General features: G+C 35.7%; 3 protein-coding genes across 29 annotated transcripts; 2 read left to right on the forward strand and 1 right to left on the reverse strand.

Annotated features, from left to right (window-relative positions):
• Positions 1-1,662: 1,662 nt before the first annotated feature.
• LOC112786198 (uncharacterized) lies at positions 1,663-3,366 on the forward strand. The gene has a single exon (XM_025829602.1). It carries the CDS (start codon positions 1,663-1,665, stop codon positions 3,364-3,366), a length of 1,704 nt encoding a protein of 567 aa, XP_025685387.1.
• A 2,284-nt stretch (positions 3,367-5,650) lies between these two features.
• On the reverse strand, positions 5,651-6,750 carry LOC112784394 (serine/threonine-protein phosphatase 7 long form homolog). Its single transcript, XM_025827578.3, has 2 exons — positions 6,685-6,750; positions 5,651-6,145 (listed from the first exon to the last, which is right to left on the reverse strand). Exons 1-2 carry the CDS (start codon positions 6,748-6,750, stop codon positions 5,651-5,653), a joined length of 561 nt encoding a protein of 186 aa, XP_025683363.1.
• A 5,792-nt stretch (positions 6,751-12,542) lies between these two features.
• Positions 12,543-17,872, forward strand: LOC112782785 (uncharacterized). 27 transcript variants are annotated; one of them, XM_072231518.1, is made up of 13 exons: positions 12,543-12,834; positions 13,046-13,155; positions 13,804-13,923; positions 14,012-14,040; positions 14,237-14,358; positions 14,632-14,768; positions 15,484-15,513; positions 15,653-15,746; positions 16,106-16,123; positions 16,261-16,297; positions 16,383-16,512; positions 17,015-17,344; positions 17,493-17,872. In XM_072231518.1, the coding sequence occupies exons 8-13, from the start codon at positions 15,698-15,700 to the stop codon at positions 17,604-17,606; spliced, it is 678 nt and encodes a 225-aa protein (XP_072087619.1). In that variant the 5' UTR covers positions 12,543-12,834; positions 13,046-13,155; positions 13,804-13,923; positions 14,012-14,040; positions 14,237-14,358; positions 14,632-14,768; positions 15,484-15,513; positions 15,653-15,697; the 3' UTR covers positions 17,607-17,872. The 27 variants fall into 27 exon arrangements, with proteins under 27 accessions (XP_072087619.1, XP_072087624.1, XP_072087639.1 ...); XM_072231523.1 differs by lacking the exon at positions 16,106-16,123 and having other exon boundaries at positions 14,578-14,768; XM_072231538.1 differs by lacking the exon at positions 14,012-14,040 and having other exon boundaries at positions 14,218-14,358; positions 14,632-14,773; positions 16,372-16,512.
• Positions 17,873-18,551: the final 679 nt, after the last annotated feature.

Below are 18,551 nucleotides of genomic sequence, written 5' to 3' on the forward strand. Positions count from 1 at the left end.
TTGTTCTCATTTTTTATCTAAAAATTTTGAGAAAAAATATAATAATAAAAAAATATAATTATAAAAAATTAACAAAAATAATGAAAAAAAAAGTTATGTCTTTTATTAGTGTTTTTGTGTCATTTCTGTCAAGATGAACACAAAATATACTAATTCAGTGACTCTGAATACAATATTTCTGTTCATGTCTCATCTGTCAAATACAATTTTGTGTCTCTGTTTTAGTGTCCCGTCCTTGTAAATAAACGCGACTTTTAGTGTACTTTTTATGTTTGGAGGTTTTTTGTGCTCCCTCACCCCTATATATATATGAGACCGGTGAGTAATAACTATTTGGGAATAAATCTGATCAGTTGTTAAAAAAATTAAAGGAGTACAATGTAATCTCTAATTTTTTATTTTTTATTTTTATATATTTTTTAATTTTTGGGCAATTTATGCAACTAAATTGTTTGATCCTCAAAATTACGCAAATACATTGTTTCAGTTTTTAATACGCAAATGCATTGTTTCTATATTTTATGTAAACCGCTACTGCCAGTAGCGGTTTACGTGTGTGTGTGTGTGTGTAAACCGCTACTGGCAGTAGCGGTTTACGTGTAAGTGGGTGTGTGTAAACCGCTGCTGGCAGCAGCGGTTTACGTGAGTGTGTGCGTGTGTGTAAACCGCTACTGGCAGTAGCGGTTTACGTGTGTGTGCGTGTGTGTAAACCGCTACTGCCAGTAGCGGTTTACGTGTGTGTGTCTGAATGGGGCTGCTTATATAAACCATAGAGGGACCAAATGTGAAGAAGTAGAGTGTTATTCACAAATGGAGGGAGAGGAAAGTTTTGTGGCTCTGGTTCACTGCTCTGGAAAAATTCAAAAGAGCAAAAGGCATGGTGTAAAATTCACAGATAGAGAACCAATTAGTGTTTTTATCCGATCTTCGAATACGTTGGCGGAGATTAAGCAAAGCATATTATGGAAGCTCGGTGTGTGTGGGACGAAGTGGGTAAAAAAATTATTTTACAAGATTCCCATTGATGTTGTCTCAACTGGTGTGAGATATGAGACCTTCGTGATCGGGTCGGATGAAGACTTGCATGTCTTGTTTCACTGCAGGCGTAGTTTTCCGGAGGTGAGGGTAACTGAGCTGTTTGCAGAGTTGGAAGATGGTGTGGATAGCTCAGGGGCATCGGCCTCTAATCCTCAGTCGATCCCAGCCGGTGGTGCCTCAACATCGATGCCTGTGGTAGCAGTGGCAGTTCCGAATACGGAGCCCGAACGTGCTGGGGCTGTTCATGCATATGTTGGTCCTGTTGTTCCTGATTTTGAATGCGATGCCGGACCGGATCGGGTTGAGAATGCACTGTTTGACGATGATTTGGATGAGGAGCCTGTCGATATTGGTGGGGACAGTGATGATGATATTCCAAGAGGCGGACGTTCAGCCCATGGATGTTCCGGTTCTGCAACACAGGAGTACCCTCCCCACCTCTCTTCTTTGAACTTGGAAGCCATCGGCCAACAGCAGAATGCTGATGCAACATTCGAGGGGCAGGGGATGCATGATGGGACAAATATGTCTGAATTTTAGATTGGCCAATCCTTCCAGAGTAAAGAGGAAGCCGTGTTGAGTGTGAAGGATTACAGTATTCGGCGTGGAGTTGAGTACAAGGTTATGGAGTCCGACAACCTGAAATACCAAGGGAGATGCAAGGAGTTTGGTAACGGGTGCACGTGGTTGATTCGGATAGTCATGCGGAAAAGGAAGGGCACATGGGAGGTTAGGAGGTACAACGGTCCGCACACGTGTATGGCCACATCGATATCAAGCGACCACAAGCAGCTTGATTATCATGTTATCTGTGCGAGAATCTATCCATTGGTTCGAGCTGATGCGTCGGTGTCTATTAAGGTGTTGCAAGAGGCCACGGAGGCGACTTATGGATTCATGCCTAGTTATCGGAAGGTGTGGTTGGCGAAGCAGAAGGCAGTAGCGCAAATATATGGTGATTGGGAGGAGTCATATGCAGATCTGCCTCGGTGGATCCTTGGAGTCACATGCACGATGGAAGGTTCGATTGCTCTACTGAAGACGTCCCCGGTTAGGGTGGGTGACCAAGTTGACGAGGATAGAGTTTTCTTTCATCGGATGTTCTGGACGTTTCCTCCGTGTATTGAGGCTTTCCGCCACTGTAAGCCGCTGATAAGCATCGACGGCACACACCTGTATGGCAAATATGGCGGGACGTTGTTGTTGGCGATCGCACAGGATGGTAACTCGAACATTTTGCCTGTTGGGTTTGCACTCGTGGAGGGAGAGAACGCAGATTCTTGGTCGTACTTTCTATCGAACCTTAGAAGGCATGTCACTCCACAGCAAGGTATTCTCGTGATCTCTGACAGACACAACGGCATCAAGGCTGCATTAGAGAGCCCCGATAGTGGTTGGCAACCCCCCCATGCTTATCGGGCATTTTGTATTCGGCATGTTGCTGCAAATTTTGCCCTCACTTTCAAGGGGCAGGATGCGCGGAGGTGGTTGGTAAATGCCGCGTATGCGAAGACGGAAGCAGAATTTGACTATTGGTTTGATATAATGAGGACGGAGAACCCGGCCATGTGCGAATGGGCAAACAGAATGCCTTATGAGAGGTGGACACAGCATAAGGATGGTGGGAGAAGATACGGTCACATGACCACCAACATCTCTGAGTGTGTGAACTCTGTCTTGAAGGGCACAAGAAACCTCCCGGTCACGTCTCTGGTTAAGTCGACATATCTCCGGCTGGCCGAGTTGTTTGTTGTCCGTGGGCAGACGGCAGAGGCACAGTTAGGGTCCGGGCACCGGTTTTCACAGGCAGTAGTTAAGGCCATTGAGCGTAATCTGAAGGAATCGAGGTGCTTCACGGTGACAGTGTTTGATAGGCATCAGCTTGACTATACTGTGGCTGAGACGACTCCCATCGGGAAATTTTCTTTGGGTAGCTATCGGGTTTCTCTGAGGGATCGCACCTGCGATTGTGGATACTTCCAGGCGCTGCACTACCCCTGCTGCCATGCCCTCGCATGCTGTGCGCAGTCACGCCTAGATTGGGCAACTTATGTTGATGGGGTGTACACCATGTCTGAGGTCTTTAAGGTGTATGAGATGTCCTTTTCACCATGTATTCCAGAGGGGCTTTGGCCACCATATGACGGGCCGACGGTTATACCCGATCCGGGCATGAGAAGGGCTAGAGAAGGACGACCACGGTCCACCCGCATCCGCAACAACATGGACGAAGCCGACACCAGCCGACCTAAGAGGTGTGGTCTGTGCAGGCAGTCCGGTCATACTCGACGGGTTTGCCCTCAGCGAGGATCTATTAGTGGGATGTAGATTTATCTTTACTTATTTCGTTTGTCGTGGTTTCCGTGATAACAAACGTGTCTGCTTGTTATGAGTTTTAAGTTATTTGTTTTTAGTCTTTTCGTTTATCAGTTATGAGTTTTTAGTCTTTTTGTTTTGTCTTGTTAATGATAATATCGGTAGTTGTGTTTCACTTTTCTAGAGATATTGTCCTTAATTTCCATCTAAGCTAATAGATCGATAAAGAATAGACTGTCTCAACATAATCATAAAGTAAAAACTGAACAATATAAAAGTCCTTCCAACAAGAATAAACATAAGGTCCAACGGGCATAAAACATAAAGTAACAAGTACCCAAAATAACAGTCATCCAAATATAAAAAACATAAAAGTCCTAAATCAGAAAATAAACTACATAGCGAGAAATAAAAAACAACAACACATGATGCTAACCATCGCGATCATCCCTCGCAACATCATGAAAGTCACCAAGGAGATGAGATCCTGTCCCACATCGAGCTGGACGTCTGACTCGAGTCGGTCGGGCTGCCTCCTGTCCAACATCATCACGTGGAGGGTCTAACCCGAACGCGGACTGGGGGGTGCCCCCCCATAGTGAACCAAGTATCCAACGGACTACCTGCAGGCACGTTCAGATCTACCCCATACTGACCCTGATAATCATGTGCCTGGGAATGCATCTCCGTCAACTGTGGCTGGTAAGCTCCGGTCTCCATCTGCACATCCGGCATCTGCTGCTGGTAAGACTGGCCACCAAACTGCACATTCGACGTGCCAGCATCATCCCTAATCAACTCAGCAAAGTCTGCATAAAACCGTGGACTGACCAGCTGATCATCTAAATCCATAGTCATGGTCGGTGTGAACTCCGGCATCTGAGAATAAGCTCTGCTAGTGAATGTATCCCCTCCAGCCTCAGTCGCTGCAAACCCACTAACTCCGCCTGCGTGCTGTGTATCATCCGGAGTTCTCCCACGTCTGGCATTAGCCCGACGAACACGGTGATCGACCTCAGCTCTAGCATCTCCGCCTGCGTCATCCTCCTGCATCGCATCATGTAACCACCTCCAATCTCGACCGGTGTCCCTAGTACCAACACGACGGCGTCTCTCAACACGACGGTTGTCCGGCATATCAGGTAGCTGTGATCTGCGTGGAACCTGGGAGGATCCTCTCTGATATGCCTCCGGAGGTATCTGGGTGCCTCTAGGATCGGCAAATGCAGCCCCAAGGCTAAGGAACCGCTGAGCCTCTCGGTACCACCAATCTAGGTAATCTGCAGATGGGCCAGGATCTGCCACTCGCTCAATGGAAATGACGGCATTAAGTCGGTTCTCCCAATGCTCATGCCATTTCTGATAGTAGTGGGGAAACCACCTATCGCCACCCCTACCGTCCTTAGCATGCAGCCAGTCTACGTTCAAAGCATCCTCGGGGATATGTTGTACTCCACCTAGCTGTGGAACAACCCTGTCAACCTGATGCCACTCGATGACCGCAAAGTATATCAAGGCAGTCACGGCTCGCCACATGCGACTGTGCTCCTCTGTAAGTATCTCTGGATGGACCACGGCAAGTACATCAAGCGCGGAGTAGGGCTCCAACACAATCTGAAATTTAAGAACTCATCAAGGACTACAATAACAAGTATATATCTAGTCACGAATAGAGATCAAACAAAAAGTAAAACTCTTGCTGCTATAAAACTTACATCACGAGCGGTCAGTCGATCCAATGCAAGCCGATACCTAATGACCCTCTGCTCCTTTCCATCATTAGGAGGTAAGTAGGCAGACCACCTAAATTTAAGTCATATTAGACACGAAATTTAAAATATGCCCAATAAATTTGTTAAACTTAAAAAAGCATAACCCATACCTTGATGCCAGCGGGAAAGAGGAAACCTCAAACCCGGCCGGCCTAAGAGACGGAAACCGCCAGAATATCCAACTCTGAAGTAACTGGAGCGGGCCCGCAAGATTAGTCACATTTCTGTTCGCTACCCGACACATACATCGGTACAGCCACGCCAAAGCGGCCGAACCCCAGCTATACCTCCCCATGCCATCAAGGTTTGCCACAAATGGCAACCATCGTATATGAACCCGGTTCGCACTCTTGTCCCCAAATAACTGAGTCGATAACAGCATCATGATGTAGGCCCGTGCGTAGATGCGGACAGTCTCCTCGCTCGCATCTGGTGGTAGCACCCTAAACCTCTCGTGGAACCATGTAAAGTGTACTGTCATCTGCTTGACCTTATTCGGTGGGGGCCGCTCACCGAATAGGTCCTCAAACCACTCCCAAGCTGGTCGGCCAGATGTAGGCCCGTGCGTAGATGCGGACAGTCTCCTCGCTCGCATCTGGTGGTAGCACCCTAAACCTCTCGTGGAACCATGTAAAGTGTACTGTCATCTGCTTGACCTTATTCGGTGGGGGCCGCTCACCGAATAGGTCCTCAAACCACTCCCAAGCTGGTCGGCCACCCTCCATGTATGTCTCAAACTCACCAAGGCAACCACTCACAGCCTCCCCGTCCACAGGAAGCCCTAGCTGAAATGCCACATCCTGCAATGTCACTGTGCATTCTCCGAAAGGCATGTGGAACGTATGCGTCTCAGGACGCCACCTCTCAACGAACGCACTAACGAGTGGCTCATCCAACCAGAACCATTGGCTATTTAGCCTAGCCAAATGGTACAATCCAGCCCGCTCTAAATACGGGATGATCCTTTCATGCATGGGCATATTCTGTTGCCGCCTCACACTGTATATACACCTATTGGGCTGCACAGAACAACAAACGAAAACAGAGTCCAATTAAATTCTCCTATCCTTAAACAGATTTCCATATCTAACCGAATACGAATACCTTAAACCATCAGCAAATTCTCCTATATAATATTTAAAAAAAATTTCCTACTCACGATAGGGAAAATAACAACACAAATAATTTACTTATTAACATCCAGAAATTTTAAAATATTGTAAAGATCTAAAATTTAAAACTTCATATCATACAAATATCCTAAACAAACTATAATAATTCACTAATGTCAACTATCCCGTTCCCTAAACTAAACCAACATTAATTAGCGGGCATAACATTCATTGAATGGAATTAAATTTCAGGTAACTAGGCATATCTATAACTAACCAACAAAAACTAAAAACACTAAACCAAGATTAGTGAACTAACATCCTAGCATGCGAACCCTAAATTCAGGATACAACGACTAATCTATAAATTCTAATTCGTCTACCTAACCTACCGTTTTTCTGACTAAGATATGCAAAGACTAGAAAAAAAATAAATATTAACTAACCTCGTCACCAATAGAACCGGCAATATGCGCAACGCCGTTCAGTCGGTACAGGTTCCTGCCTGCCATGATAACTCGCCAGAAGTCGCCGCTGAGGAACCTCGGGCCCGCTCACAACTTGCTCTGACTTCTCTCTACAATTTCCTCTCTCTAGAAAACTCCTCAAACCTTCTAAACACATAATCCGCGGCTGCAACCACGGTTTATATAGACAAACCATCACACGTAAACCGCTACTGGCAGTAGCGGTTTACACACATGCACACACACACGTAAACCGCTACTGCCAGTAGCGGTTTACACACACGCACACACTCACGTAAACCGCTGCTGCCAGCAGCGGTTTACACACACCCACTTACACGTAAACCGCTACTGCCAGTAGCGATTTACACACACACACTCACACGTAAACCGCTACTGGCAGCAGCGGTTTACATAAAATATAGAAACAATGCATTTGCGTATTAAAAACTGAAACAATGTATTTGCGTAATATTGGGGATCAAACAATTTAGATGCGTAAATTGCCCTTAATTTTATTTATAAAATTAATAATAAAAAAATTACACTTTACTCTTTCAATTGTTAAAAAAAATTGAAAAAATCTATTCTCTAACTATCTCAAAAAAAAAAAAAAAAAAAAGACCAAAATCAAGAATCAATGGATTTACGAGGATACCACAACCTTCGTAACTCAGGAGATCGCATGGGGATGGGATGCAAATGCTCCAATTTCTCTTATCCCTTGTTTTTACTCTTCATGCTTCCTTATCTTTTTCATTTTGGTTTTTGTATTTGAACTTTTTAACTTTTTTCTTTCAGCCTTTGATTTTTTTTTTGTGGTAACAATTTGGTAAAATTACAAAATGAGTCTTCTTAAAAATTATTATAATTTATAAAATAAATTTTACCATAGTTTAGTGATTTAGTTTTCAAAAATATAATTAAAAATATAATTAGCATTAACTATAATAACATAATTAAATTTCACCAATAATAATTTAACAATTAAATAAATTATAGAAAATAGGCAAACTTTTATGAGAGAGTTAGTTAGAATTTATCTATATATATTCTATTCATTTTTTTCTAAAAATAAAAGATAAATAATCCCTTTCTATATATCTAATAATTATTAGATAAAATTAATTAGCTTATCATACATAATTAGCTTATCTAGTTCAACATCTCACTGACTTAGATTTAGGGGTGTGCATGGCCCGACTCGGTCCGAAGACTCGGTCCGGTCCCGAATACTTTAGGGGCTAATTTGGTGTGATTTTATCGGGTCTAGGGCCGGGTATGGGTCTCAAAAATAGACCCGGTCATAATTTCGGGTCGGGTTCGGGCCATAGCTCGGGTCACCCGAAATCGGCCCGGTGGCCCGGTCATCATATATAATTAATATTTTGTGTTATTAGTGATGGATGATGGCTATTATTATGTGAAATTTAAGTGTTGTTGTAAACCTTAATATTTTGTGTTATTAGTCATTATATATAAGACTATAAGTTAATATTTTATGTTTAAAATGCATAAGACTTTAGACTAATGCATAATCTTGTGTTATTTGTATTGATTTAAATATTTGGTGTTATTAGGCAATATTAGTATTGATTATGGTTATGCTTTAATTTTAGAGAAGAGTTGGTTCTTAGTATATATTTCTAAGTGAATTTTACCATGTCAAATAATGATTGGAGTCTTGGAAATTTGGATATTTTTACATGCTAACTTACAAGAAGGTATCAAGGTAATATAATGTTAACGGCCCGGTTTTCACCCGGTTTTTACCCGGTATAATCGTGGCCCGAAAGTGTATAGGTTTCATCAGGTCTAGGGTCGGGTTCGGGTCTTAAAAATAGGCCCGATATATATTTCGGGTCGGGTCTAGATCACACCAAACCCGATTTCACCCGGCCCATGCACACCCCTACTTAGATTTATAATCTATTTTATCTACTCTATTATATAAAAATTAGGTTTCTATACTTAATAATGGAATTGATGTGGCATGCTTTTGAGAGTATTTTTTAATTTATTTTTTTAACTCATTAAGGACTTGTTTGGGCGTCATTCTTGAAAAAGATTTTCTACAAAAATAAAAATAATTTTATGTTTAGATATCTTATGTAAAAAGATCTTTTTATTTATCAATTATGTTTGGGTAAAATAAGATAAAAATACTTTTTTGTTTATTTATGATGTGAAAAATATATTTTTTTAAAGAAAAAAATCTTTTAAAAAAAGATATAAATTGTAACTTCTCAAAAAAGAAGTTTTTATTTTTATTTTTTTAGTATTTTTACTTTTATTATTAAAAATTTTCAAACACACTAAAAAATAAAAAAAAAAATTTCATTGAATTTTTTTATCAATTTAATCGCGCTCAAACAAGCAACTAATATAATTTACTATGATAAATTAATTATATCAACTAATTGATTTAATTAGATATTTAAATATCACACAATTTATTATAATTTATATCAATTTATTTTGGTAGTATTTTTTAATTTATTTCTTTTAATATTCTGGTAGTATTTTTAGTTTATTTCTTTTAATTTATTAAATCAAATTAATTATAATAATTATATGTATTAATTAATTGATTTGATTAATTTATTAGTCATTAAAATAATAAATTTATGAATAAAATAGACAACTGAAATATTTTCAATTAATAATCAAATCAAATCATATCTATCGAGTCAAATTTAAATCATGTGAATTAAGGACTAACTTAAAATAAAATAATTTCTTACTTATTCAAATTAAATGTAATAAATACAAATTAATTTTGTTAGATGATCATGATCTTCTAGTCTTTTATATATATATATATATATATGGCCAAACAAATTAATAAGAGCATCGCTAATTAATTTTATTTTATTTTAGGTCCCACAAAACGTCACATAAATATTTGTGAACTATATATCATAAGACTTAATTTAAAATTTAATGTAAAATTTGTCACTTCAATATTTGATTTCATTCAATTTAAATTTTAAATTATTTTTTATTAATTTAAATAAATTTAATTAAATCGTGAAAATTTAAATAAAATAAAAATATAAAATTACAAAATTAATAATTATCTATCATATTTGGATCGATAGAAAAATTAGAATGTTATAAATAATTAAAAAAAATTACGTTAAATCGATTTCGATCCATTTTTTTACAAAATTAATAAGATAATAAAAAATAAAATAATCAAATATATAATACAAATAAATACATCTAATAGTCACAAAAAAAAAATAAATACATCTAATTTATTTGAATAAATTTAGTTTGAGTCTTTATTATGATGTTACAATAAAATAAAGTTACATTGTTACAGTAACACCGTTAGTCTTTATTTAATGGATAAGTTTAAACAAGCGACAACATTTAACTTCTTTATTTTTAAGTAATATGATATCTCTTTAGTATCATTTTAAAAATGGTATCCAATACAAGTTTTTATTTTAAATCAGTAACAGGTTAAAATTGACACCTAAAATTGATTTTACTGAAGTTACTCTAAGAATCATTATTTTTATCAATCTTATTATTTCAACTCTTTTTTTCTTCTTTTTTTTTATGTATAATTTTTTTAGGATAAATTATATTTTTTGTCCCTAACGTTTGACAAAAATTTCAAAAATACTCTTTAAGTTTTATTTTGTTTCAATTTTGTCCCAAAAGTTTTTCATTTGCATCAAATATACTCTCAATGGCTAAATTTTTAAAAAATTTAAGACCAATCTAACAATAATGTATGAAAAGTATGCTTGATTTGCTTGTGTTGAGGGATGTTTTTATAAAATTATTGTTGAATTGGTCTTAAATTTTTTGAAAAATTAGTAATTAGGGGTATATTTGATGCAAATCGAAAATTTTTGGGATAAAATTGAAACAAAATAAAACTTAGGGGTATTTTTGAAATTTTTGTCAAACTTCAAGAACAAAAAGTATACTTTACTCTTTTTTTATGTATAAATATACTCAAAATGAGAATGTATGGATGAATATTTCATTGATTATTTATTTGACGAATACCATAACCTAAAAATGACTTAATTTAAGCATTCTACCGCTGCGGATGGAAGTTAGATATGTAGTAATTAGGGTGATTAGTGTATTTTTATAGTATTAAATAAAAGAATATTTGTTAAAATAAATATACCCATTGTAATAATTTTTTTTGTCAATTTATAATCTTTTACCTAATATAAACAACATTCATGTTGAATATATTATTTTTATCAGAAGTCATATATAACTGATTGATTATTTTGTGTAAAAATATTCTTGTGGCGACTAAACACCGTACTATTAACTCACTAAAATTAATTCTCCTATGATGATCTCAATGTATAACACTATCAGATAGAAACTTATTAGATTATATTTGTTTCTAATAAGGTGAGCGAGCTTTTACACCTAATCACAGTTAGTGTTGAAGAAGGTAAAAAAAATACTAATAATACGAATATTATTTATTTTTAATATCCAATAATAATAATAATAATAATAATAATAATAATAATAATAATAATAATAATAATATAAATTAAAACTAATATTATTTTATACAAAATAATAAAACGTATATTATATTTGAATAAGGGGAATTTTTTCTTGCAAATCACATTAAATACATCATTTTAATTTGCTTACATGTAATTTTAAGTTCTCATTTGTTATTAATACTCCTCATATCTTTAATTTTAAAATGTTATTTTTCATAATGAATATATTATAATCATGTTGAATTATATTGAATCGATTATTTTATAATTATTATATTACGACGATTTTTGTTAATTTTTTTTAAAAAAATTCAAAAAATATCTATAGATAACTGTGGGTATCTGCATTCTCTAAAAGGATAATTAAATAGAGACTTGCGACGAAAATAGAGAGGGGACGAAGGATATTTTTTCAACACAAGAGTAAAGGATGGGAAAGGAAGTCCGCCGCGCTCACACAAATATACAGTACCATCTCTAACTAGCAACAGAAATTCAATTTGAGCCAATTTGAGATGAAACACGTAGACTTCATCTGTATTAAATCCTAAGATAATGAACCTAATTCAGATTTCGAATTTGAGTAATGAACCTAGGTTAATCTTACTCACTTGAGTTAATATTTTTAGTCATTGCTATAACAAATATTATATTATTACATATTAATACATTTAGTATATATAAAAGTTGAATATGCTTACAAGAGAGTTTTTAATCAAACTAAAAAAAATTTAATTATATTTTTTCTTTTTTAGTCTTAAATATTATTTACTAACGTAATGAAAAAGTAAATAATAATAATAATAATAATAATAATAATAATAATAATAATAATAATAATAATAATAATAATTCACATAATTAAAATAGATCATCCTAATATATACATGATAGTACATATATCAAGGATTATTATATATGATAAATTATTTTTATTTTTAATAAAATTAATTTATGTGTAAATCAACTAATTTTTATAACATATCATTTATTATATAATTTTTCTCCTCTTAATATGGGTAAATTTAATGAATTTAATATACAAATATAATTTATATTATTTAACATATAACTTAAACCATTATTTAAGATCACTACTAGAAAATTTGTTATTACGGACGGATATTTCCGACGGATTTTATCCTACGGAAATACAGAGGAAATTTCAGAGGGATTTTTTGTCGGAAAATAAAAAAAATGAATTAGCATAAATTATAGACGGAAAAGAGAATCCGTCGATAATTCCGTCGAAAAAATTAATTTTTTTTCCGTGAAAAATGGTTACAGACGGAAAATCCGTCTGTAATTTAAATTTTCCGTCGGAAATACCGAGGTAACCCTAATTTTATCACCACCCATTCACACTCCATTCACACTCATCCCTCGAATGTTTCCAGCAGCCCTCATCCCTCGAACTCTTCTCCTCCGGTAGAAGGTGGTGTCGCCGCCGGCGGGGACAGACCGTGGGTGCCCTCATCATCTGGGGAAGCTCTACTCGGCCCTCTTCGCATCGTTCCTCCTCATCTCGCCGTCGCACGAAGTTCTGAGTTGAGCTCGTGGCGTCGCCGTCGCGAAGGGTTCCTCCCCTCCTCACCATCCATTGTTTCTGATTCTCTGCTCCTCGCCGGTTTGTGATTTAATCTCTGCTCCTCGCCCTCGTTGTTTCTGATTTTGTGATTTCATTTCCGATTTTGTGATTTAATCTCTGCTTCTTTTAATTCTCAAAGGTGCTTGATCTGCGGTTTTGCCTCTTATTTCTCTCTCTCTCTCTCTCTCTCTCTCTCTCTCTCTCTCTCGTTTTCTTAGTAGCCAAACAACTTGTTCTTGTTCTTGTTCAGGTAGTAGTTGCTACGTGTATTGGCTTTGATGTTTGTGCAAAGGAGTTGAAGATTGACCAGCCTTGAAGTTTGGTAAATGTGGTGATTCATATCTTCAAAATTTGCTTCAGGTGCCACTCTTCACAGTTTTTCAATTTTTCAAACCTAATTTCTCTGTTTATTCTTTTGTTAATTGTTATAATTACTGTTTTTTATTTTTTATTCATATTAATTTCTTGTATTGTTTTCTTGATGGAGTATATTTTCTTCTACGATGATACGCTTTTTTTCTTTTTTTCAACTTTTTAATTTTCTGATTTGATTTGATTTATTTTGGGGTTGATGGATGATGTTGCTAATCACTTAACTTTGCTTGATTCATGCATCCAGCCATATCCAGTGAGGAAAAGGTTTTGATGTTGTCATGATAGGTTTTAGTGAATTACATCATAGTTTGATTTTATTACTAGCTACTTGGGTTTGTGATCATCCAAGATTATCCCTCTCCAGGTGAAAGAATAACTTCCTCACAAATGAGATTAGGAGAAGACTCTTCCATTAAAATGACAGCTTTTTTTCCAAATTGATATATTAAAATGACAAATTTCAGCATGAAAGTTAAATGCACCAGAGAATTGGCCAATTAATTTTAGATGCAAAGTGACCTAATCTCCTAACCTCATTTTATTGTGTTTTTTAGTAAAGTGTAGATCTAAAACACTTTGATATCAGAAAATACGCATTCAAATTTAAAGCCTGATAGTTTATTTCTAACACAGGTTGGAGAAGGTGGCACCCAACTTTCTGGAGGATAGAAGCAGAGAATTGCTATAGCTGATTGGGAGTAGCAAAGGTGGTTGAGAACGACATGTTTGTTTTGATGAACAAAGAACGGACATGTATGCTCTCTATGCTCCCATCCTTTTCATTCTCTCCTTCCCCTTTGTTTAATTTTGATTATTGCTTGTTCCCTACTGCAATTAAAAGGAAGCTAAGCTAAGCTAAGCTAAAATACTGTAAGTAATGCTTTATAATCTCTTTTTGACACTTTTTTTGTTGGCATTATGCTTTATTTATTTAATTTTTTTTGCTGTTGTAAAGATTAATTTTTTATTCAGAAATTGAATACTGTTGTTTGTACTTCACTTATGGATACTGCTTTGGTGTGGAGTTGACTATTGATAACATCATAGCTGAGTACTTCTGTGACAGATTCAATCTCAAGCTGCACACTGCTGGGATCATTGCTGCCAGTTTCGGATTGGCAAATCTTTTCTCCAGGCCCGGTGGAGGGTTCATATCTGATGCAGTTTCAAAGAGGTTTGGAATGAGGGGTAGGCTCTGGGCCTTGTGGCTTTGCCAAACATTCGCTGGTGTCCTCACCTATGCCAGTTGTTTCCTTACAGATAGTCAGAGTTCAACAGCAACCACCTTAAGATGCTGTTTTACTCTTAATAGATACATAGTGTTTTGCTCTTAATACGCCAGTTGCTCTTTATAGATTTGGGTTCCATGTTTCTTATTTATTTGTTTCTTTAATTACTTATTTGAAGTTTGAAATTGGATTGCAAGACAAGGAGAATGTTTGAGGAAAAGGGGTGTTACAGGTTACAGGCAGGAGAGACAGAGCCAAGCCTCTGCCATTCAAGATGGATTCTAGCGGCCCATAGGTCTTTGCCGGAGCTAATGAAGGGAACCCAAGAGTCAGATCCAAGTTTATTGCACCATGTTATTATATGAACAAGTAAGGTACTTACTCTCCTTCTTGCTTTTAAATTCAATTTTGACTATATAAAGGATTATTAACTGCTTCAAAGTAAGAGACTTAATATAATTTCATGACTAAGCTAGGTTTCTAAAATGGAAGTAAGAAATTATTACGTCTCTGCTGTGTTATATATTTCTCTGAATCTTCCCGAAAATAAAAGCAAACCAACCCATTGATCAAATTTAAATGTTTTTCAAGGTTCAAGCACGCAATGTATGTTTATCCATTTATTTTTATTATCTCTCATCAACAATAATAAGAAAGCAATATTTGAATTTGAAATCAATATCTACAATTTCATGCGGCCAGTAATTCATTTATTCATGATACTATATTACTATATTCCTAGCTAGTATAGGTTTAGTGTTCACTTGATTGCAGGGCTTGTTAAGTTATTAATTAATCATACTTGTTCACTTGATTTCACTCCTTCTCTGTCTGCTGTAAGTTCTAACCTAACATTTTTAATAAATTGAGATCATAATATATATTTTCTAAATTAATTAAGCGAATGAATCTAGTCTTTAACCGTGAACACAAATAGTTAATTAGTTGTTGCTTGTATGATAAATATAGTACTCATGAAGCTACTTAATTTTAAGGATAATTTCAAGTTTTCTTCTCTCTAACATTCTTCTCTCCAAATTTTGTTGCTTTATTCTAATTATTTGAATGTGTTCTTGTTTGACAGTTGACTGAACAAAAATTGACGAGAAGGAAGGTATAAGCTTTTCTTGTTTGAGGTTACTTGTTTGTTAGAGTTACTTGCTTGTTTGAGGTTACTTGCTAAGATTAAAGCCTCGCTATATGTATTTGTTGCTGCAAATCAATGGCTTATTGAATTCTGTTTTTGGCTGCAGTTTTTCTCATCAAATGGTTTTCCTTGCCCAAGTCTCTAATTTACAATGTTCTCTTTGCCTCGTGCTCTCTCCTACCAGGGAGCTAGCTCAACAAGTATGCTTCTTATCTTTTAATGCATAGGTTGTTGTTTCATTGATTTTAGGCTCTTTATCTTTCAAAACCAGTGTCGCACTTTGCCTATTGCTTAGTTTATTGAGATGCAGCATTACTGCATTACATTCAAATCTGTTTTGACAATAATAGATATTTCAATGTGTGTGGTAGCTTTGATTAAGTGTCTGCCTAAATGGAGTTATTCCTACTTAGTCAAAGGACTAAAATGAACATTACCTCCTTGTTATTCACATATAATTTTATATATTTGATGCAGCTTAATATTGATTAGTAATTTAGAATAGAAGCTTCTCTATTCAATTAAGTTACTCAACTTCCCTTGAAATTTGATTATGCAGGGTCCATGCCTAAGCAAAGTGGGCACTACTGTTTCTTTTATTTAGTGATGGCACTACTGTTTCTTTTATCTCTTTTCCGTTCTTACTTTTCGGTGGGTTTGGTATGAATGTGAATATGATCTTTGCTTCTTTTTTTTTCTCTCTTGGTTCTTCAGGAATCCGACAATATCAGAGGGTGAAAACCAACGAGAGGTACTCTACAGTTCTAATCTGATCAAGGCACTCATTTTATGTGAACTGTTTCAAACACTTCTAAAACTCTGTAGATTTGTGTTAGTTCTATTTTTCTTGAAGGTGAGGATATAAATATGAGCATTTCACATGCTGCTGATTCTATTGGTTTGAAAGAGATACCAAGATATGAAGTTAAAATTATTGAGGAGGATGACTGGATGAAAGGAGCTCAGGTCAGTTTTCTTCTTGGTTTCTGTTTAATAGCTAACTGCTAATTGTTTGGTTTCTATTTAATAGCTATTAAATTTACTGCGTTCTTTACTTAGCATTCTTATTCGGAGAATGATCACTTATTCATATTATGAAAAAATGTCAGTGCGAGAATGCCTTTGGTGTACAGTAGAGTTCATTTTCATTCTTACTTTGTTTCCTTGAACATCTGTGTGGAAAGCTAAATATTATAACCGTCTCTATCATATTCACATATTTTAACTGTCTTTTTTTGGTTAATTGATAGAACATATGACAGATATAAATTTTCAGAGACATTTTGATATGACATGTTCTGTACTTATTGGGCCTTATATAGGGTTTGGGGTTTAATTATTAAGTTAGTATGAAAGAGCATATTATTGATGTAATAGAATCAGTTGAGAAATTAATCAAATGAGAGTTTAGGAAAGCAATTCTAGACCTTCTGCAGTTTCATATTCACCAATAATAGACCTTTTGCAGTTTGGTGCTGCCTTTGCCATTGGAGTCGATATAGATTCACAAGCAATTGCATCAGCATCTGAAAATGCTACTCTGAATAACATCAGACCAGACAAGCTACAACTGCACTTGATTGCAAGCCAAACTTCTTCATCCTGCAGGGATGACTGGCCATCTAGAGTTGTCGAGGGAGAAAATGCTTTTGAGATAGACAGAGTCACTCACAAGGATAAATATGATGTGGTCATCGCAAACATACTTTTAAATCCTCTGTTAAATCTTGCTGATCAAATTATCTTTTCTGCAAAGCCTGGAGCAATTATTGGTCTCTCTGGAATCTTAAGTGAACAGGTAGTTTAAATGTTCAATTAATTCTCATTATCGATTTTCTTTATTCGGAATGCAGCTATCTCTTTACTGCCAAATGCAGATTCTTGTTGGTGGAACTGCTTCGAATCACATTCTCCTCCTAAATTCATCTCCTTTGTTCCTTATGCAGGTCCAGAACTTATTACAGAAATATTCACTATTCTTAGAAGGCATAGAAGTGTCGAAAATGGATGACTGGGCCTGTGTGAGTGGCAGAAAAAGAAAGAATATAGATATATGCTGATTCGTTGCTGTAGATGCTTGGTTTAGGGGTTTAACTTTTCTCATCCAATCATTCTTTGCCGTTTTAATGCCACCTAGAATGTTTTACAAGAAGCAGCATGTTGATGATATACTAGGAATTATAGTTGATGATCAATACATTTTGTTTGTGTTTTGAATTATATATATTGACTTGCTTGTTTATAGTACTTTTCTTTTAGTTTGATAATACGATGAATTTGTTTATTTTTGAATTATTATAAATATTCGAATACAAATTAGATAAAATTTGTATTAAATTTATATTTATTTGTATGAAAATAAGTTTATTTTGTAATTAGAAAAATTTTTTTTACCTTACTGACGGATTTACAGACGGATTTTCTGTCTGTAATCAGAGTGTGAGATGATTTTCCAAAGTTTAAATTATAGACGGAAAATCTGTCGAAAAATCCGTCTGTAGTCTGTAATTACAGACGAAAAATCCGTTGGAAAATCCGTCTGTAATTACAGACGGAAAATCCGTCTGAAAATCCGTCTGTAATTACAGACAGAAAATCCGTCTGTAATTACAGACGGAAAATCCGTCAGAAAGTTCGTCGGTTTCAAGAAATGGATGGAGAATTTACAGAGGGAAAATCCGTCGGTAACTGGTAAAAATCCGTCTGTAATTTTCCGACGGAAAAAAATCCGTCGGTAAATAATTTCCGACGGGGCTTTTACAGAGGGACAAAATCAGTCGGTAATTTCGTCGGTAACCAAAAATCCGTCTGTAATAAGGACTAAATCTGTTTGTAAATCTATCTGTAATAACTAGTTTTCTAGTAGTGGATAATAAGTATAATAGTATAAATACTTAGTATTAGAAAATAGATAAATAGTATAAATATGATTTTTTGGTAGAAAAATAATAATAAAGGTTATTAATTAAGTTAATTACATAATAAAAAAATTATGAATAATTTTT

The sequence above is a fragment of the Arachis hypogaea genome, chromosome 20 (assembly GCF_003086295.3).
Source record: "Arachis hypogaea cultivar Tifrunner chromosome 20, arahy.Tifrunner.gnm2.J5K5, whole genome shotgun sequence".
Classification (NCBI taxonomy): domain Eukaryota; kingdom Viridiplantae; phylum Streptophyta; class Magnoliopsida; order Fabales; family Fabaceae; genus Arachis; species Arachis hypogaea.

Excerpts from the sequence above, each read along its gene's own strand:
- LOC112784394 (XM_025827578.3), bottom strand. The coding sequence starts at position 6,750 with ATGGCAGGCAGGAACCTGTACCGACTGAACGGCGTTGCGCATATTGCC. Across the intron at positions 6,146-6,684 it reads CCGGTTCTATTGGTGACGAG|CCCAATAGGTGTATATACAG; the intron begins GTTAGTTAATAT and ends TGTTCTGTGCAG.
- LOC112782785 (XM_072231518.1), top strand. The coding sequence starts at position 15,698 with ATGTTCTCTTTGCCTCGTGCTCTCTCCTACCAGGGAGCTAGCTCAACA. Across the intron at positions 16,298-16,382 it reads AGGGTGAAAACCAACGAGAG|TTCTATTTTTCTTGAAGGTG; the intron begins GTACTCTACAGT and ends GATTTGTGTTAG. Across the intron at positions 16,513-17,014 it reads ACTGGATGAAAGGAGCTCAG|TTTGGTGCTGCCTTTGCCAT; the intron begins GTCAGTTTTCTT and ends GACCTTTTGCAG.
- LOC112786198 (XM_025829602.1), top strand. The coding sequence starts at position 1,663 with ATGGAGTCCGACAACCTGAAATACCAAGGGAGATGCAAGGAGTTTGGT.